This window comes from Oncorhynchus mykiss, chromosome 2 (genome assembly GCF_013265735.2).
Source record: "Oncorhynchus mykiss isolate Arlee chromosome 2, USDA_OmykA_1.1, whole genome shotgun sequence".
Lineage (NCBI taxonomy): Eukaryota > Metazoa > Chordata > Actinopteri > Salmoniformes > Salmonidae > Oncorhynchus > Oncorhynchus mykiss.
The window spans coordinates 63004017-63025781 of record NC_048566.1 but is presented as its reverse complement, the minus strand read 5'-3'; the positions used below and the strand labels follow the sequence as shown (position 1 = coordinate 63025781).

At 43.5% G+C, this 21765-nt stretch overlaps 2 protein-coding genes across 2 annotated transcripts; one reads left to right on the top strand and one right to left on the bottom strand.

The window, feature by feature from the left end:
* LOC118941153 (MANSC domain-containing protein 4-like) lies at positions 1–2814 on the top strand. Its single transcript, XM_036952668.1, has 3 exons — positions 1–408; positions 711–845; positions 1074–2814. Exons 1-3 carry the CDS (start codon positions 189–191, stop codon positions 1895–1897), a joined length of 1179 nt encoding a protein of 392 aa, XP_036808563.1. The 5' UTR covers positions 1–188; the 3' UTR covers positions 1898–2814.
* A 105-nt stretch (positions 2815–2919) lies between these two features.
* mrps35 (mitochondrial ribosomal protein S35) lies at positions 2920–18459 on the bottom strand. The gene is made up of 8 exons (XM_021567767.2): positions 18262–18459; positions 18013–18065; positions 10696–10863; positions 10421–10481; positions 10194–10333; positions 7533–7642; positions 7261–7330; positions 2920–3492 (listed from the first exon to the last, which is right to left on the bottom strand). Exons 1-8 carry the CDS (start codon positions 18401–18403, stop codon positions 3223–3225), a joined length of 1014 nt encoding a protein of 337 aa, XP_021423442.2. The 5' UTR covers positions 18404–18459; the 3' UTR covers positions 2920–3222.
* Positions 18460–21765: the final 3306 nt, after the last annotated feature.

Below are 21765 nucleotides of genomic sequence, written 5' to 3'. Positions count from 1 at the left end.
ACTCGTCCTCTGGTAGCCTACGTAGTCGTGACACACCTGGCTAGGACACACATAGCTGTCGCAAGCAGTCCGACATCATTTCTGTCAACCCACCAAGTTCAAGAAACCTCGCAGATGTGTCCGAAAATGTTCACGATCCTCTATTCAACTTGAATTTTAACATGATTTGATTACATATTACACGCGCAATGACTGTTCCATGGAGTTTGCTAACGATTCTGAGTTTGGTGCACCACACGGAATCGAGGTGTTCGCCGACTACTTATTATAAAAACTGTTGGATTCGTCAGTACCCTGGTATATTCATCGACATTGAGGAATCTCAGAGAAGAGGCGCTCAACTTCTGAAGTATTACCAGGAAGAGACAGCTCTGAAATGCAGCCGAACCTGTTGCCTTACGAGAAATTGTAAGTTTACTGTAATTGTTAATTTTTGTATCGGATTTTTACTATTGATTAGATGCGCAGCGAAATAACCCAATAACCTACCATAACCCAGTGTACTATTATGTACATGTCGACATTAAAAAAGTATTCTCAAATGTTTAATTCATGATTTATTGGAGGCAATTTTGTACAATAATTTTATTTGCAGGAGCCCTGCCAGGTGGACAGGCGTAGCATGTCATGTGTGACTGCGCTGCGCAAAAGTCTATTCATCTGTTGCAGGGTGCGTCGATGGATAATTAACATTTTATGTAACTCCTTAGTTTCTTGTAACCTGGCGATATTCCACTATGACACCATCCAAGAGAATGTGAACTGTTTTCATATGCACTGTCCAACATTGGAGAGCTGCATCCTAAGCTACAGAGGCAACGTCATCCTGTACAACATCACCAAAGGTGAGCCTCCATAGGATACAAATGTTTAGACCCAGGAAGCCAAACATAGATGTTTATTACTGGTTATTAATAGACACACACATAAAAAGCTTTACCTAGAACATTGCAGGCACTTTATACACTGTTATAGCTTGTGGTATAGATGGTATCGGCTTCAGTGAAATGATTTATCACCTGCTACTCTGACAGCATTTGACGGTGGGGTTGGGTGTCTTGGGTCTCACACAGGTGTGGATCCAGACCTGTTGGTGTTTGGAAAGTACTTCACCTCCAACGTGCGGGTGTTACCCCACCTCTACACTAGAGTCAACGCCTCAGAGCCCCTAGCCTCAGACAAGCGCCAGTTCAACCGGCCACCCGTCCCCCCTGTCCAGCCTCTAACCATAGCCCCTACTACCAGGATCCCCACCACCACCACCACCACCACCTCACTCCAGAGCCCTACTCTGGGCACTACTCATTCCCCCGTCACATCCACCCCCTCCTCCACCATAATGCCCACCCTGGGAACCCAGGCCCCCACCACCACTCCCCCGACCCCAACCACGACTGCCCCTGCCCCCTACACCACCCAGACCATCCCTGCCTATCCATCAACCCACAGAGAATCAACTACCACCCCACATCCCACCACACCTACCCAGCAGCCCACATCCACAGCCAGGATGGCCACCACCACCAGTCCACCGACATCCCTGGCTCCTGCAGCCAACGTGGATGGCAGTAACAAGCAGGACCTCAACGACACCAAGGGCTACGTGGGCAGGAACCAAACAGCAGCCGCAGGGGGAGAAGGCGACCAGGGTAGCCAGGGCGGGGTGGAGTCCCCCTCACCCGGTGGTTTGGGCCCAGGATGGCACGTAGCGGCACACACCCTGCTGGTTGCCGCGGTGACGGTCGTCACGGTGCTGCTGAGCTGCTGCTGTTCCGTGCTGCTAGTGGTGAGCTGGAGGGGTCGGAGGAAGAGGAAGGGGCGGTACAGGACCACCTGGAGGGGGAAAGGGGGGTCCATGCGCCTCATTAAGTATGCCATTGTCAGGGAGAGCTCGTGAGGTAACCATGGGGATCAGAACAGGGACTAAGAAAGCTTTTACAGGGAACTGCACTGTAAAAGTAAAAGTAGTGCTAGTCCACTAGAGAAGTAATGTTTACATCAGAAACAATCCAGAATTTAGCAAAGGGACCTGCCACCAACCTGCGAATGTTGTTTTCCTCTCTCCAAACTAAATCTGTGTGTGTGTAGTCTGGAAAAACCACTGAAACTGAAAAGCAAAGATCGGGAACCATCACTGGTGTAAATAGTTTTTTTTTAATGCAGCTGTTATTTTTCCCCCCATTCTGACATGTTCAGTATCATCTTACTTATGTATATACTTTCGTGGTTTTGAAAAGATGAGCTGCATGGAGCATATTTGAGATTCCGTAGACCTGGTAGAGAATGAATTGAAGTACATGCCAAAACTGTGAGACCAAAGTTGATGCGAGGATTGTGGTTAATACTGATGTCATGGCTTGAGACTGACAGTAACTGCTGATGCATTTGTAGGTCATTTGCCTAAAGAAAGATACCGTGCGTCCTTTTGGCAGACCTACATTTTGATGCGGTCGAACGAAATCAAACCGATATTGATGCCAAACTCCATGGACAGTGTCTGCTCTGCTTTAAGTGCAACGATGGGGGCTTCCAAGCAAGAAAAGCTGCTGCAACAAGCCAAGTTTTGTTCTGAGGCAGTAAGATGCTAAATGGACTGTGGTGTATGCAAGTGGAGGTGTATCTTAGGCTCAGACCCATCTTGCCACCGCTCCTCTCTCCTTCAGAACATCTTTCCTGCGCATCGGGTTTCCCCTGACCCAGAATCACATGGACCAGAGCAGGAACTCTTTTGAAGGGTTTGGTGATTTCTTTTTTTTAAATGGCCCATTGCTGAATGTGTCCTTTCAGAACGGTGCTTCTCTTTGTCCCCCTGGGCCAGAGGGGAGAAGGTGATGGGTTTGAAGCCAGGAAGAGAGGGTAATATAGTAAACATTTGTGTCCACTGTCTAGTGATGTAAAAAGCACTTGTTGAAATAACAGTAAGGAAATTAAAGCTTTTTATTTCAAATGCAAGGAATACATTTTTGCTTCAGGCTATCAGTTTAGCATAACTCCTATACAACAATTGTATTACAGACATATAAACATAGGCCCTTTCATTTATTGTCAATAAATATTTCACAAAAGACCGTTACAGGCATCAAATGCTGTGTGTGGTGAAATCAGATGATAGGTTTGTCTCTAGACTTCGAATTGGTCACCCCGAGTGTGTAGCAGTCGAGTTCTGCTCTTGCTCACTCTCCTGTGTGTTTGTGTGTATCTGCATGTATAGAAGAGGGCACATTAAAGGTTGAGCACTTTCTTCACAGCGTCTCTGTACTGGTGCATGCTGCTCTCGCTCTCTCCCTCGTTCTTCAGTCTGGTCACAGAGTCCCTGTACTCCTGCACCTCCGGCCTCCCCAGCAGCTCCTCCCTCACCGCCTCTCCCTCCCCCTCCCCTGCTACCTGCATGCGGACCAACGTGGACATGATGTTCTTCTGAGAGGGGCTGTCCTCCCAGCTGTACTCCTCCATGTCTGCCACAGTCTTCTCTGACTCCCAGGCCTCCATTTTCTAGAAAGAGTAAGTGGAACAGCACAGCATTGTTAGCTACAGTGCATTCAGAAAGTACTCAGACCCCTTGACTTTTCCCCAAAAATGTTACGTTACAGCCTTATTCTAAAATTGATTCAAAACATTTTTCCCCCCTCAATCTACACACGATACCCCATAATGACAAACAAAAACAGGTTTAATAATTTTTTTGCAAAATAAAAATATTAAATTACATTTACATAAGTATTCAGACCCTTCACTCAGTACTTTGTTGAAGCACCTTTGGCAGTGATTACAGCCTTGAGTCTTCTTGGGTATGACGCTACAAGCTTGGCACACCTGTATTTTGAGAGTTTCTCCCATTCTTCTCTGCAGATTCTCTCAAGCTCTGTCAGGTTAGATGGGGAGTGTCGCTGCACAGCTATTTACAGGTCTCCAGAGATGTTAGATCGGGTTCAAGTCCGGGCTCTGGCTGGGACTCTCAAGGACATTGAGACTTGTCCCGAAGCCACTCATGCGTTATCTTGGCTATGTGCTTAGGGTCGTCCTGTGGAAGGTGAACCTTCACCCCAGTCTGAGGTCCTGAGGGCTCTGGAGCAGGATTTCATCAAGGATCTCTCTGTACTTTGCTCCGTTCATATGTCCCTCGATCCTGACTAGTCTCCCAGTCCCTGCTGCTGAAAAACATCCCCACAGCATGATGCTGCCACCACCATGCTTCCCTGTAGGGAATGTTGCCAGGTTTCCTCCAGATGTGACGCTTGGCATTCTTGGTTTCATCAGACCAGAGAATCTTGAATCCAAACTTCTTCCATTTAAGAATGATGGAGGCCACTGTGTTCTTGGGTACCTTCAATGCTGCAGACATGCTGCAGACATTTTTTGGTACCCTTTCCCAGATCTGTGCCTCAACACAATCCTGTCTCAGAGCTCTATGGACAATTCCTTCAACCTCATGGCTTGGTTTTTGATCTGATATGCACTGTCAACTGTGGGACCTTATATAGACAGGCGTGTGCATTTCCAAATCATGTCCAATTAATTGAATTTACCACAGGTAGACTCAAATCAAGTTGTAGAAACATCAATGATGTTCAATGGAAACAGGATGCACCTGAGATCAATTTCGAGTCATGGCAAAGGGTCTGAATACTTATGTTAATAAGATATGTTTTTTTCACTTTGTCATTATGGGGTATTGTGTGTAGATTGATAAAAAATATAATTTAATACATTTTAGAATAAGGCTGTAACGTAACAAAATGTAGAAAAAGGGGTCTGGATACTTTCCGAATGCACCATAAATAACCTCAGACAAATAAATCGTAACCGTGATTCTTCTGTTTATGCCTCAATATATGACAATAACGAGAGATATGTGACACGTTAACATAAGCTGTCCCACAGGGGTACGTGATGGCCCGTCTTGGGAATGTGGGTTTGGAGACAGCGCAGTGTGTGGAACCCCTGGAGTGCCCCGGTCGCCCCTAAACCATCTGTGGCGCTCTCCTCTCCTGTCCTCTCACAGAGATAGTGTTTCTCCAGACGTGGTGCTGAGTCCCTTTACCATAGCCGGTCTCCCTCCCATCACATTCCCCAGAGGACAATAGGCCCGTTGTGTGGGAGCTTAAAGCAGGGGCTGCCACAGGCTCTCCTGCAGCCCAGGTGTTTGGGGTTAATGGACCTCATTACGTCTATATGGTCCCCAATATCAAGACTGGCTGGAGGCCAACCCCTCCAGCGGACAGGTGGTGCGGTGGGGATGGCTGGAGAAGAGATTGGTCCTCTCCCCCTTAGCCTGACTGTCAGGATTATTACACCACTACAGAATCGTCACTGGGCAAAATAGGGTCAGCTAAGGTAATGTAGTTCCTTCAAATCACACCGATTCTGTACTGTAGTTTTATTCAGAATCTAGCCATCTGATTGTAAATTATAATTAAACTACACTGGGTATGCAAAATTATTTTGATTGACAGACTGACCAGGTGAATCAAGGTGAAAGCTATGATCCCTTATTGATGTCACTTCAAATCAGCGTAGATGAGGGGAAGGAGACAGGTTTTTACACAATCCATGTCTCAATTGTCTCAAAGTGTATGTGTGCCATTCAGAGGGGGAATGGGCAAGACAAAATATTTAAGTGCCTTTGAACAAGGTATGTAGTAGGTGCCAGGCTCACCTGTTTATGTCAAGAACTCAACAGTTTCCTGTGTGTATCAAGAATGGTCCAACTCAATATGCAACTCAATATTAGGATGGCGTTCCTAATGTTTGGTATACTCAGTGTATATAGCTATAATGGTTGACCATTGGTCTGACAGACTCCATATCTCCCACCACAGAGTGTATCCCAGTGAATGAAAAAAGAGGGAGATGATTGACAGACGGCTATGTGGCCAGACCAACAGCCACCTGTTCTTCAAAGTTGCCGAGGAGGAAGACATTTGTGGGTTTTATTACTGGAATGGGGCACGGAGTACTGGAGCTCTCAGATAAGGGATTGACATATTAGATAGTCACTTGGGGATTGGAGCGACTCTAGTGAACAGCGGGCCAGATGGTAAAGTACGGTACAGTACTGTAGACTTCCTGCTGTGGTGTGGTGGAGGACTGTGGTCCGTCCCAGTAGAGCACTGGCCCGGATCAACAGGCCACAGCAGAATTAGCAACAGGCCCAGAGAGTCAAGAGTCCTTCTCACTGAGTGAAGAGATAGAATCACTTCAGCGGCAACTAACAATTGGCCTCTTTGTGGGCTAGCGTTACTACCGGTGTATGGGCTCCCCCTCCCAGCGTCCACCAACCTGCGGGCTGCACTGTGCCTTCCATTGTGCGTGTAAAGGGCAGCGGACAGTGTTCCGCTTCCCGGCTCCGACGCCATTTCTCAGAGAGACGAAAAAAAGCCAAGGCTTTTTACCAGCTAAACCCCTGCTGCCTTGGCGAGAGAACTGCCAGAGGCACAACAGGGAGAGTCATTAATTCCCTTGTGGATCTGATGTGAAAGCAGCCTGTGCTGGTGACCCTGGTGGCGGATTTCTCAGGTGTGTGGTGTTGGTTGGAGTTGGCGCACTGTGAATAAGTGGCGGGGTTAGGATCTTATTCTGGTGTTGGTTTTCTCCTGTTTAGAGGGGAAATGCCAGTGGGACAATGCTGCTGTATGCCATCCGTTTGCCTATTCACCACTCATAGCTCCGTAATAGGCTTTCTCCTTCACACCAAGGGTAGAGAAAGGTGTCAAGTCCATTGGTGCTAGCTAGATTGGCATGGTCTTAGTAGTTGGAAATGAAAACAGACAAATGGAGGGAGGAGGAGCGTTGGCCATGGAAAAGCCACACGAGTGTCTCAGCAGGACACGGGGGTTTGGTGGGGAGGGGCAGTACTTGTGAATAGTGAACTCCTGAAATGTTAATGACTTGGTTGAAAGGCAACAAAAAAAAAGTATGTCGTGCTCTTTCTACTTAAAAATCCCTAATGTATACGCCAGCCCTTTACCTCTAGGGACGGCTTAAGGTATCAGGCATCCCTTTCCTAGTACATCATGGATTCTCTGGATAGTGATGGACTTGGCTGCCTGACCACCTGTCTACTCATCGTCCACGTATTGGCTGGGTGGTGAGGTTAGGTGGAAGATGATGTCTACTCGAGCTCTTTGGCACTGACCAGGGTCACGTTCAGGAAGATGCAACGTACTGAACGTAGCAGATAGACATGTCATGAATAGAACCGAGGATCAATTGTACATCGGGACTTTCTGAACGCGGCCCTGGCACTAGCAAGACACTTACCCAAGACTCGTGATAGAGGACAGTCAGGAGGTACATGGCATAGTCATAATTCTGCTTTCTCACAGGGCAGCTGGCAGGGCAAAAGTGAGAAAAAAATAAAACATTGATCAGAAAGTACAGGGCGAGTTGACGTAAAAACCTCCCCATCAAAAGACATCACTGTAAAGCAATGACGACAGTGAAGGACCAATAGCTTCCTTACTTTAGCCTCTTTTAAAACGAACTAGTAGATATTTGTAATAGTACATTGAACAACAGGAAGCGCTGTTTACCTGTCAGTGGTGATGGCGAGTGTGTCCGTGTCCTTGCAGTACCGCTCTCCTACCAGTTTAACCATCTTCTTCCTGGCATGGTCGTCCAAGTTCAGACAGGAGAGCTTCAGCTGAGTGGACAGAAACACAATCTGACATCATAATACTGAAGCTTATTTGGTTTGCCTAAGCTGCTTCAAAATGAATCCCTCAATGCTCGATTAGCATGCAAAAAAAAAAACCTATAGACGCAACCGTCCATCCCTACTCATGACATCTGAAATAATAAGCACCGTGCCTCACTAAATGTTGAAACTGCAGCGGTAAAACACTTCACCACAAAAGATGCTTAAAATGATTCCATAGAACTACAGCTGTAAGGGGGGGGGATAATGTTTTCTGTAGCATGAATCATAATCTGCTTGTCCTTCAGTAAACTGAGTTTAAAACACAGGCTTGAAACCTAACAACCGTTTGTACACTTAACATAGGCCAGGCCTGTTGTTACCTTATATCCCAACAATAATGTCATGCATTACACCTGGGAAGAAAACACTTCAATTTGCTCAACTTACACAAAGGCAAACATTTTGAATATACTAGCCCACACAGCTTCAAGGATGCGCTTTCATGCTAGGTTTAGGACCTCGCATTGAAGCTTAGAAACTTTGGCCAAGATAACGGCCAACAAATGCTTCTTGTAGCCATCAAATGAGCTTGCTGCACCTTTCTACTGGGAATTGGTTTCACTCTTCAGCAGCAAACTGTTTTAGGTGTGCCCTCCACCATCTGCTGTTTTCAGCTCACGCCGTAGGTTATAGATGTGATTCAGGACTCCTCACTGGCCACTCCATAACAGTGTTTCTTCTTGAACCATTCCTGGGTGTGTGTGGTTGTTGTCCTACTGGAAAACACACAACCTTCAACAGATACACCATTTTTGGACATTGGGTTGAACCTTGCATTGCAGAGCAGTCCCACAGCATTATCGAACCGCCCCCATAATCGATTAGTTATTTCCTTTGAACGCTTCATTTGGTTGTTGGTAAACATAGGAAGGCCCCACTGTTGAAGGAGACAAGCACGCCTGATTCAACTTCTCAAAAACCCATCTAAACAAGCCCAAATCCTGGAGAAAATGTTACGTGGACCAATGAAACAAAATCAGAGCTCTTTGTCAATACATATCAGCGCGATATGTCTTTACTGACAACCAAATGAAGGATTCAATTAAAAAAAAGAACACCCTCCCTACAATCAAAGATGGGGGAGGTTTGATAAGGCTGTGGGGTTGCTTTGCTGCCTCTGGTACTGGGGGCCTTGGAGGTGTGCAAGGCATCATGAAATCAGCAGATGATCATGTGATTTGCATGCCAATGTTCAACCCAGTGTCCAAAAAACTGTAGAAACTGTATATTAGGTTGTAGGTTTTCCAGCAGGACCAATGACCCAAAACACACATTAAAAAAGCACCCAGGAATGGTTAAGAAGAGATGCTGGTTTGTTCTGGATAGGCCAGCGAAGAGTCCAGATCTGAATCACATCCAAACAATGGCGAGATCTGAAAACAGCAGTTGGTAGAGGGCACCCCTCAAAAATGTAATTAGAGCAGTTTGCTGCTGAAAAGATGACCAAATTGTCAGTAGAAGGTTGCAGAAAGCTCATTGACGGCTACAAGAAGCATTTGTCTGCAGTCATCTTGGCCTTAGGCTGTGCAACCAAGTACTAGCTCCGGGGTGCCAATATTTTTGTCCATACCATGTCTTTATTTTCTACATTTACAATTGTAAACATAAGTTTACTAAAAATAAAATTGGTTCTGCAATGTTGAAAATCCAATAAGGTGTGGTGACCAAAAGTTGTTCTACATTTCTACTTATTTTAGAAGAAATGGGGACTGATTTAATAAAGGTGCAAGGGTGCTAATATACTGCATTTGCCCACAACTGTACAAGCATCATGAAAGCTCTAACACAAATTCATATATATTTTTTACCTTGATTTAACTAGGCAAGCCACTTAAGAACAAACTCTTATTTACAATGACAGCCTACCAGGGAACTGCGTTGTTCAGGGGCAGAACAAGAGATTTTTTTACCTTGGAGTTTACCGGGGAGTCGATCTAGCAACCTTTCGGTTACTGGCCCAACGCTCTAACCACTAGGCTACCTTGACTTGTTGAAAATCTGTTTTGTTTTTTTGACCTAACTTGCTTAACTTTTATATGTGGTTTCTTCCTTCAGACTCCATAGAATTACCTCTTCCTTAATATTTGGTAAAATTATTAATTTAGCGTATGGTTTCCTAGAAATAAGGGTGGCACAACCCTTTGGCTCAACTTACCCCACTCTCCCCTAAGCATTTGTTTTTAGGTTCCACTTTAGTGCAGTTCTCTATTTGTGGCAAGTATGTTACAGCAGCATTTCATAGGCATAAAGGCATAGATACAGACAATGGAGGTCTTTCTTGAAAGGTCAGCCAGCCGGACATGAGCTGAGAGCTGTTTAGGGAATCTCTAGATCCCTTCTATACAAAAGAGGAAAACCCTGCACTTTCTATGCATTTCGTAGAGGGTCAAATACAGGTCAAAGAGTCAAATTGAAATATTAGTATTTTAATCTGTAAACTAAACCCTGTGAGTCCCAGACCATATAAGCCTACAACACAGGCAGACAAACTTACTCTGAGGTGGACTATGCGGGCAGATGGGTTTCTGAGGGAGGTGCCGGCAGACACGTAGTCCTTGCACTCTACTTTGACAGGGAAGTGCTCATCACATTTAGCACCTGTGTCCAGGGCAGAGGGCCACTCTGTGCAGAACGCTTCAGGGAAAAGAGAAACAGAAATACAATTAAATACTGTTGCTACAGTAACATTAGTGTGTCTCTATAAGCAATTTTGTGACTTACGTTTCAGAGCTTCACAGTGTTTCTTTATGGCTAATGGAGTTAAATGCAAAAAGTTTGGAATCTGAAAAGAGAAGAGTTTTGATTAAAACCTGAATTAGCTACAATAGACAGAACATAAATACTGCTATACAAGTAAGGTATGTGGAACCAGTATGACCTGACAGCACAATACAATATATAGCTTTAAATGGTACAAATTATTTCCCTCCCATTGCCAGATAATGCTAAAATCAAAAGATCTGATATCATGCCAAGTTGGAGATAAGACCTCTGACCTTGATGAGCTCCAGGTTGCCCTTCTTCTCTGGGGGCACCCCTTTCTTCACTGGGAAGCCCATGCGGACAGGCAGGGGCACAGAGCCCTGTCTGAAGGGGGTAGCGGTCGGGTACACTGTAGTCCAATCCTGGTCTACAGGCATCCTGTCTGTCCTGGGGTCGCCCGCCTGACACACACCACGGAGACAGGGAACAGATGGAAAGGAGTCAGTATGTGGGTCAACTTCAAAATACATATACATCTTTCTGTCAATATACAGCTTGGAATAAACTTGATCAAAAAAATGATTCATTACTTCTTTTTTAATAGTAAAGAATCTGGGCTGAATTCATGACATGCCCCTCTCCCCCCAGGGACCATAATGTGCTGTAGGAGCCATGTTGCCCTACTTAGAGTGCCTTCAGAAAGGATTCACAGCTCTCGACTTTTTTGTTGCGTTTCACCCTGGAATTCAAATGGATTCAATTGAGATTGTCACTGGCCTTCACACAATACCCCATAATGTCAGTGGAATTATGTTTTTTTTTTTTTTTATTGTTACAAATGAATCAAACATGTAAAGCTCAAAATGTAATTCAACCCCTTATGGAAAGCCTAAAGCCTAAATAAAGTTCAGCAGTAAAAATTTGCTTAACAAGTGACATGCTGGTAATCGTTAAGGACTGGGGAGTTTTTCAGGATAAAAGAAAAAAGAAACGGAAAGGAGCGAAGCACAGGCAAAATCCTAGAGGAAAACCTGGTTCAGTCTGCTTCCCACCAGACACTGGGAATTCACCTTTCAGCAGGACAATAACCAAAAACACAAGACCAAATCTACACTGGAGTTGCGTACCAAGAAGAAAGTGAATGTTCCTGAGTGGTCAAGTTACAGTTTTGACTTAAATCTAATTGAAAATGATCAACAATCGATTTGACACAGCTTGAATAATTGAGGGGGGGAAATGATCCAGGTGCTTCTACAAAGTATTGACCCAGGGGTGTGAATAGTTATGTAAATTCGATATCTGTATTTCATTTTCAATACATTTGCAAAAATGTCTAAAACATGTTTTCACTTTGTAATTCTGAGGTAGTGCGTGTAGATCAGGCTGTAACACAACAAAATGTGGAATAAGTCAAGGGGTATGAATACTTTCTAATGGCACTGTTGTGTACTCCATACAGTGTGTCTGTCTTTGTATATTCCACTTCATTTGTAGACTAGAGGGCACTATTTTTACTTAACCTTTATTTATACAGGTCGTCTCATTGAGATAAAATACATTTTTCAAGAGAGACCTGGTCCAACCAAGACAGCAGCAGGGTGGGGGGGCAAAGTTTCAGACAAATCTCAGACATAACCTACAGACATAGAAACACAATGAACAACCGATAGCCGTAGACACCCATAAATTACAATCACATACAGAGACATACAAACACCATAGATAAAAATCTGTCACGTATACCACTGCATGAAATCCTAATGACAATCACGTTCCTCAGTAACAGGAGGGTCGAACTCTAAAACTCCAAAGAAACAAGACCCTGGAGTTTCAAACTGGTCTGGAGACAGTTCCAAGATCACGAAAAAAAAGTTTTTGCCATGATCCGTTGGGATTGTTGGAAAGTGGGAGTGACACCGTAGCTGACCTAGTCAAAGAAGAACAGAGAAAAAGCAGCAGTTTTCCCAAAACAGTCTTGTAGATCAGAGTTTACCAATGTTTAAGCCTACATAGACTTAATGAAGACCAGTCAACAGCACTGTACAGATCATAGTGATGTGTCAGATGCTTTTGGTTAGTAATAACCTAAAAAGGGCCTCAGGATAGTGCTTGAGGTCTCTGCTTATAAATATCAACGTAGTCCCAGACAGACAATAACGTACACCATACCTTCTCTTTTGTGGCCTCAAAGAAAAAAAAAGAGCCATATGCCAGTACTAAAAACCTATTCTCAACTTGAGTTTCTTAACCAGGTTCTCAACATTATTATTGAAGCTCGGCTTCTCACCCAGCCAAACTCACAGATATCTGTGCGTTTTGACTTGCTCTGTGGAATGTCCTTTCAAGGTAGCAATGACATGGTTTTCAGAGTGTTGTTCAGAAAACACCATGCATTTTGTGAGGAATTTCAAACACGCTTCAAATCGCATAGAGTCAAACTGCCACTCGACTAGAGAATAGTGTCATTTTGAGGCTCCCGAGTGGCGCAGCGGTCTAAGACACTGCATCTCAGTGCTAGAGGCGTCACTACAGACACCCTGGTTCGATTCCAGGCTGTATCACAACCGGCAATGAATGGGAGTCCCATAGGGCGGCGCACAATTGGCCCAGCGTCCTCCGGTTTGGCCGGTGTAGGCCATCATTGTAAATAAGAATTTGTTCTTAACCGACTTGCCTAGTTAAATAAAGTTTTACATTTAAAAAAAGATTCTGCATAAAAAAGTACATCAGCTGTCTCAATATGTCTACCAATGTTGTTAATATAAGTAATAAACAGGGGACCTAAACTGGATCCTTGAGGCACACCTGAGCTGTGTTGGGTCATGGGTCTCTTATGTGGGAAGGTGGTAATTATCAGTTGTGAAGTCGTAAATACCAGTTGGATACATTCATATGCTTTGGCTAGATTGGCTAATGGCCAACAAGCGGAATCAACCATAAACTCCAAGTACAGCTAACCATATTAATAGATTATTTATTAAAAGTAATGTTTTTGTTGCATTTAACTGGTGAAAGTGCTGTAATCGAGGTAATTTCCTTAGTAGGTGACGTCAGAGGTTAACACGTGGGAGTAGTCGGAGCTCAGGGGTGATAGACGAGTTTCCCACTAGTAATTTCCTGCTGGAGGGGCGTTCAAGTGGATTTTTCCCAGTCGTATGTGGTAAATCCCACCTTCCCACTTGGTTTTAAATGCAGCATTAGGCACAAAGGCAGTTGAGATTTGGAATGATGGCCTCTCAAGACTAGCACATAAGTGACCAATTCTTCCCGTGCTCATCGTTTACATCAGTGTTTCCCCAACTCCGGTCCTCAGTACCCCCAACAGCAGACATTTTCGTTGTAGCCCCGGACAAACAACTCATTCATCTCATCAAGGGTTTGGTGATTAGTTGACAAGTACTCGAGGACTATGTAGGGTTCCCACCCCCAGACATAACACTCTCCATATGTCGGGTTTTCAGCTGTTACAGTTGCCCAAGTTAGGCTACATGTGAATTACAATTCCGATGCCGTCTAACAACGTTTAGAAACGTCAATCAACATCACTTTCTAAATGCCCCTGATCATTCATGTCAGTGAGAAAGAATCTTTAAAAAAAATATTTAAAAAAGACTGTGTGCCCCCAGTTGATGAACTACACTTCCTCCCCAGTTACGCTCACACAGAGGTGTTTGGAGCACACTAGATAGATATTTAGCACTGGCGGCCGCCTATGTCTTCCATCTGTTCTCCGTAAACAAGCGTTGTAACATGGAGATCTAACCATGTGGGAACACTAACCCTAACACTATAAAAGGTGTGTAGTGATTTAATGTTTTTATTTTCTTAAAAATGTGCTGATATGAAAGATATGTTCCTTATGTTTCCCAAAACAGTACTGCAAGTGATGTGTGTTAACTTTCAGACCGAGCATCAGGGCTCTTCTTCCTGATAAAGAAGATCTTATCGCCAATAGGCGCTAAAGTAGTAAGCATTTATGGATGGGGTACTCAAGGACTGGAGTTGAGAAACAAAGCAGGGCAAACCACACACCATTGATGAAACACTCATAAAACCGGCTGTGTTGAAGATGGCGAATATCATGCTGGGAAAAGAGGCTGAAGTTAAATTATCCCAAATTCCTCTTTCAAATGACACCATCAGTGACAGAATAGAGGACGTGAGCAAAGACATCTTGGCTCAAGTAGTTGTAGATCTGATTTCAAGCCTGGCAAATTTCAGCCTTCAACTCGACGAGAACACAGACGTTTCCAATCTAAGCCAGTTTGCTGTATTCGTGCGCTATGTGAAAGACGACGTGATAAAGGAAGATTTTTTATTTTGTAAGCCTCTTACAACAACAACTAAGGCAGCCGATGTGAAAAAAAACTTGTGGATGACTTCTTCAAAGACAACAATCTTTCGTGGGATATGGTTTCTGCAGTTTGTTCGGATGGAGCTCCAGTCATGCTGGGAAGAAAGTCTGGTTTTGGTGCGCTAGTGAAAGCCGATGCACCACATCATGGTTAAGCATTGTATTCTGCACAGACATGCGTTGGCAACAAAAACCTTGCCTCCAAAACTGGTAGAAGTATTACAAATTGTAGTGGAATGCGTGAACTATGTGCGAACTAGTGCTCTGAGGCACCGCATCTTCAGTGAGCTGTGTAAAGAAATGGGCTCTGAATTCGAGGTACTTCTGTACCATTCTAACGTTCGGTAGTTAACCCGGGGACCGGTGCTGAATTGTGTTTTTGCCGTGCGTGTGGAATTAGCCCTGTTTTTGCAAGAGCACCAACATTGTCATGCAGATTGCTTCAAAAATTCTGAGTTCATTCTCATTTTAGCGTACATGGCTGATATTTTCGCAGCTCTCAATCATCTCAATCGAAAGATGCAGGGCAGTGGAGTCAACATCATCGAAGCGGAGGAAAACCGGAAGGCTTTTCAAAAAAAGCTACCGTTATGGAAACGACGAACAGAGAACGATAACTTCGCAAACTTTCCCCTGCTGGACGACTGTGTAAGTAAGATCGAAGATGTATCTGGAATCGGAGACATTTCTGTACCCGCGGAACTGAAGCAAGCAATTGCCACGCACTTAGATGAGCTTGCAAAGTCTCTCGACGGATACTTCCCTACAAGAGAGTCATATCCAGCATGGGTGAGACAGCCATTCACATTTAGTGTTGAGACAACAGATACCTCGATGAAATCAACAAATGGTAGTACCCTGTTATTGCTAAGAAAGCTCTGGAGATGTTCATGCCGTTTGTTACAACATATCTTTGCGAGCAATCCTTTTCGAGGATGCTGGACATAAAAACTAAGAAAAGGAACAGACTTTGTTGTGAAAATGACATGAGTGGCACTTGCCAAGGTGAAGCCGCGCATTTCTGAACTGGTCTCTGAAAGGCAACAGCAGAAGTCACACTGATTTGCAGTAAATATTCATTATTATGTTTTTGTGTGAAAATCATGTTTTGATGATTTTGTTCTTTGAACACAGTGATGTTGATGCACGGTTCATTTTGTGCACCAGTAAAATATATACCTATGTTTTGAATTTGAAAAAATCATATTTTATTTTTCCAATTAAGAAGGGTTCGGTGAATGCGCATATGAAACTGGTGGGGTTCAGTACCTCCAACAAGGTTAAGAACCACTGGGTTACACACTAGCAATGCTGGGAATTAACTTGAAAAAAATATATATTTGAATCTGCCTGAAGCCAGGAGTTCAATCAAATTACATTTAAATTTACTCTGTTGATTGGATGAAGGCTTGGTCCTTAAACAGTGGGTAATAATAATAATAAAAATCTAATAGAACGTATAATTAAACAGAATTTCCAAACGGGGGTCTATTGTAGACCCATGCAGCTCCTTGAGCTTACCTCATGTCAAAAATAAAGGTTACCCACAAGTTCTTGCTTTTTTGTGTGCAGGTATGGTACACATGCAGGACTTTGACATGCGGTAAGTGGAGAGGAATTAGGTCGACAACAGACCCACATTTGTAAAGTCTTTAAATTGTCGTCATTTCTCAATTTCCCCCCTGCATGAGGACCAACCCTACGGACAATCAGCAGAGTAAGTAGACATTTTATTTGATTTAACTTCCGGTGGCCTTTCCGGGGATTTTTTGCAAGCCAATTCCTACCAATGCGAGTGTGTAAATACTACCATTGCTAAAAGCAGCTACTTCAAACTATTATATGTGCCTAAGGGAATTTGCTAGCTATATCTGCCAGTATGGAATGTTTTTATCTTTACTGCTAACAAAATGGGCAAAAGACCCAACCAAAAAACTACTTTTGGAAAGCGGTTTGTTTAGCATCTATTTATGAACATTTGCAATCCCACCCGACTGTGCTAGGGTGGGTATCAAACTTTTGATTCTGTGAATCTTATGGCTAGGAGTTCCGCTAGCGGCACCCCTTGACAATGTTCCGCTGAAAAGGCGTGAAATAAAAAAAAAAATGTTTAACTATGTAACTTTCACACATTAACAATTGCAATACTCCAAATGAAAGAAACTTCTTCTTAATCTACCAATCGTGTCTGATTTCAAAAAGGCTTTACTGTGAAAGCACAACATATGATTGTTAGGTCAGAGCCAAGTCACAAAAACACACACAACCATTTTCCAGCCAAAGAGAGGAGTCACAAAAAGCCATGTCATAGGACATCATGTTACACAATACATGTATGTTTTGTTCGATAAAGTGCATATTTATATCCAAAAATCTCAGTTTACATTGGCGCGCTACGTACAGTAATATTTAGCAGAGCCACAGCAATTTATAGAAATACTCATAATAAAACATTGATAAAAGATACAAGTGTTATTCACAGAATTAAAGATAGACTTCTCCTTAATGCAACGGCTGTAACGGATATGAATGTAACCAAATGACGGGGATTAACGGTACACTTACTATTGGTGACATATGTAATGGGGAATTGATCAAAATAAACAAAAGGGCAAACAATTTCACTGACAGCTGCAACTCAAATCAGCTAGGGCTTTTGCCGCGCAAGCTGCCTATGAAAGAACCTCATATGCCATTTCTCTCCTGTTCTATTGGTTTTTATGTCAACTTTCTTTCGTTGTCCAGAATCCAAAAGGCGCAATCCTAGTCATATTAGCAACCCATCCTAGTTGTTGCATCTTTAGATTCACCCTCTTTCTAAGTTTCTAACTGAGACATTCATCGCTGTCACATACCGCTTGCATCAGGTGAGGTGTTTGGAATTGCATTTTGGCAAATGTTTGAAAATGACATTTCATTGGAGGCTTCATTACAGGTGTTGCATACTATGTTAAGATGAATTGCCATAATCAAAATGTGATTTCTGACCACGATGGATGGACGCCCTAATGGGTTACACACCTAATGCATATGGGTCCAGTTTATTTCTCAAATGGCCAGTAAATTAAAATACTGCTGGTCACATTGTCTGGCGCCACATTTTCCTAATGAGACCCTGATATAGGGTTAGATGGCATTATATCAGAACCGGCCCAGATCCAAGACAAAAGTCAGAATTTTGAACCCGGAACCGGTCGGATCTTGGGTCTGTTGGACGCGTCCAGACATCTACTACAAACATTCCTTGTTCACTCACCTCTCTCCTTGATCTTCGGTTGAAAGGTCCTTTGTTCCCTCTGTCAGGAAAGCCTGAAAAAGATATCGATCGAAAACACGATACAGCCCAATTAATTATGCTAGCAGCTAGCTATGCGTTCTCCAACTTTCTATATGAAACTTTGACATCATTGCGACCATGATTCATATAGTCATTTTGACCAGGCTAGCAAGCTAGCTAGCAAATTAGTTACTCGTTGTGAAGGCATGGTAATGCATGGAAACTCACCTTTATTTTGACTAGAATGATTGGTAGACAAGGCCGTTGCATATGTTGCCCTGTTTAACGGGTTACGCACATTAACTCCATAAATATGACAATGTATTCGTCCTAAGGACCAAATTGATTTCTTCAACGTATGTGCAGCCATTTTTGAGGAGGCAATGTCAACCTATGGCGAGTCGAGAGGGACCGTCGTTTGGCGCTTGCGAAATAGAACATGAATGCAACATTGGGTATCAGTGCCCCCCTTTGGTATAGATAATGAACTGCAATATGGGAAAAGGTGAACGCATTAGCGGTAGGCATTTACAATTTTTTTATTACGTATTGTCGTAAAAATGTAGGTCTGTTTTAAAATGTCTAAACTTCTTTTGTCAGACTACATTATAGGAGCTCAACAACATTTTAATGGTGTCTATGCTTGGGATTACCTAATTACTCGCATGATAAATATCTAAAGAAGTACGGTTTCTGATTGGTGCATTCTTGATAGACCAAAACATTTATTTGAGCTGTTGTTCACGTCCGTCAGGTGGATAAAACTGTGCGCAAGATGATAGGCTCTGTCCACATGTGTCCTTCAGCACCCCTGCCATCCTGAGCGCACCGCCAGCTGCTGCTTTAACACATAGTAACACAACACTACCCTGTTCCTGGCAGACACACATCAGATACGAGCTGTTAGGGACAGAAACAACGACCCGAGTTTCTGTATTCTAATGTTTCATTTTCCACGGTGTCCACTGTCATTTACGCACAAAAAAACTATTGCCATTGGGTACCACTTTGAAGAGAAAGGTAGGTTCACTTTTCATTTAACACGAAAGGAATTTAGGCTACTACGCTGTCTGAAATGATTTATTTTTGATAATTAAAATGTATATTGGATTTTTAGGCCTATTAGGACTTTTTGTAATAACTCTAGCTGAAATTGAAACATCTTAATATAATATTATATCGCAAATATTTCTGTATTTTGTGTTATGTCCGGCAGAGACCTTTTTCTAAAGCTCACCTGAAGCATCTGATCTGTGCACATCTGTTGGTTTGATGGCTCATAATACAACTACTGTAGCCTGAACACAAGCACACATGACAGCTGTGACAAAGGTCACAGTTATAGGCCTGTTGTCTTTCTTTGAAACGTTTTGTTTGTGTTAAATACTGTTATGCACTAAACCATGTCCTTTAATCATAATTTGCAATGGCATCATCATCACAAACTATGTTTAGACCTAAACATTTCAATATTAAATCTAAAAAGATGTAGTGTAAGGTTAAGATTATGATATTCCTATGTGGAATGAGTGATGGATTTGCATGTCCATTTTTCCATGTATCCCTTTGTAACAGAAGGAAACATAGGAGTCCTATGCCTGACAGAGTTATTGTGTGTTTGATGGTTGTCCAGCGTAGCTTAAACAACAGAGAAACTCAATCTATGAACTGGGGACAGCAGCAGTGTTTCTGAAACCAGACTGTCTTCACATTCTCTGCTGTGGAGGACAGACATGGAGTGTTGCTAGCTCCTGTTACGTTCCAGCCTCCCACCACAAAGGCTTGTTTCCAAGGGCTTAAGTGACCATGATCCGTTCATCTCTTTTCAGACCCAGTTCAGTTTCCAGAAAATACTGTATATTGACCCCTACTAATTAGTGCACTTGTCTTTTCTGGTGGATGATGCTAGAGAAGTAGAAGGAGAGGGAGAGAGAGGGGGTAGAGCTTGGATGGGATAGACTATGCCTAAAGTCAATGCTAGTTGGGTGGCATCTCACCTGAGACTGCAAAATAGCTAACAAAATGGCAACACTGACTATATGCGTTGAATCTTTTATTTTATTTTTGCACAGAATCCATGCCCACTCACTCAGGACAGTACACACTCACTCACACTGACACTCCAACACACACGCACACACACACACACACACACACACACACACACACACACACACACACACACACACACACACACACACACACACACACACACACACACACACACACACACACACACACACACACACACACACACACACACACACACACACACACACACACACTCACATACAGTACAATCATCCTATATGCTGCTGCTACTCCGTTTATCAAATATCCTGATGCCTAGTCACCTTACACCTATACATACAGTATCTACCTCTACCATTCCAGTAACCCTGCACATTGTAAATATGGTTTTGGCCCTGTAACTGACCCTGTATATAGCTTACTTACTTTCTCGTGCTCTTCTTATTTCTATTTCTTGTGTGTTTTTGTTCTACTTTACTTTATTTTATAGTACTATGGATATTCATTACTGCATTGTCGGGAAAGAGCTTGCAAGAACAGCATTTTACTGTACTTGTGCACGTGACAATATAACGTTAAACTTGAGTCATGTGCCCAGTCTGAGTCCTGAGAGATCTCACAGAGGATTCTGGTCCATTAATGTTGCATGAGAAATTGGATAAGGATAGACAGGGGATTACTATTGTAACTATGGATTTGGAGAAGTGTGGCATCTCTATGCATCATCATTACAGCTATCTCCTTTCACATGTGATCTGTGTTTATAACAGCATAACAAGCAGACAATATACTCACAATGTCCAGACAGGTAATGATGATGCATGTCAAGCAGTTCTCAAGGTTGAGAGCCATGAGACCATCTGAGTTTGGTGACAGATAGCGTGTGAGTGGCATCCTAAGCTCTGTGGATCCACTGACACCGCTGAGTAGAAACAATGCATGATACAGTACACAGCCAATGGTACAGACCAGAGGTCACCACACACAAGGTATACAGCACACAGAGAGGATCACCTCTTAGGGCTTGGGGATAGAAGCTGTTCAGGAGCCTGTTGGTGTCAGACTTGTTGCTCCGGTACCGCTTGCCATGCGGAAGCAGAGAGAACAGTCTATGGCTTGGGTGGCTGGGGTCCTTAACAGTTTTCCGGGCCTACCTTTCACACTGCCTGATATAGAGGTCCTGGATGGCAGGAAGCTAGGCCACAGTGATGTACTGGGCTTTCTGCACCACCCTCTGTAGTGCCATGCGATCGAGGGTGGTGCAGTTGCCATACCAAGTGGTGATGAAGCCAGTCAAGATGCTCACAATGGTGCAGCTGTAGAACATTTTGAGGATTTGAGGGCCCATGCCTAATTTTTTACAACCTCCTGAGGGGAAAGACGTTGTTGCGCCTTCTTCACAACTGTATGCGTGTGTGTGGACCATATTAAGTCCTTAGTGATTCGGACACAGAAGCACTCAACCCGCTCCACTACAGCCCCCCCTCCCCGTGTTTCCTGTAGTCCCCAATCAGCTCCTTGGTCTTACTGACGTTGAGGGAGAGACTGGTGAACAGGCCTACCACTGTTGTGTCGTCAGCAAACTTGATGATGGTTTTGTAGTCATGTGTGGCCATGCAGTCGAGGTTGAACAGGGAGGACAGGAGGGGACTAAGCACACACCCCTGGAGAGCACCCGTGTTAAGGGTCAGCATGTCGGAG

Bases quoted from the DNA above. Each gene is read 5' to 3' on its own strand.
- LOC118941153 (XM_036952668.1), top strand. From the start codon at position 189: ATGACTGTTCCATGGAGTTTGCTAACGATTCTGAGTTTGGTGCACCAC. The intron at 409-710 runs GTAAGTTTACTG...GTAACTCCTTAG, and splicing joins CTGTTGCCTTACGAGAAATT to TTTCTTGTAACCTGGCGATA. The intron at 846-1,073 runs GTGAGCCTCCAT...GGTCTCACACAG, and splicing joins CCTGTACAACATCACCAAAG to GTGTGGATCCAGACCTGTTG.
- mrps35 (XM_021567767.2), bottom strand. From the start codon at position 18,403: ATGGCTGCACATACGTTGAAGAAATCAATTTGGTCCTTAGGACGAATA. The intron at 10,864-18,012 runs GTGAGTGAACAA...GGTGTGTGTCAG, and splicing joins ACCGAAGATCAAGGAGAGAG to GCGGGCGACCCCAGGACAGA. The intron at 10,334-10,420 runs GTAAGTCACAAA...TTTTCCCTGAAG, and splicing joins ACACTGTGAAGCTCTGAAAC to CGTTCTGCACAGAGTGGCCC.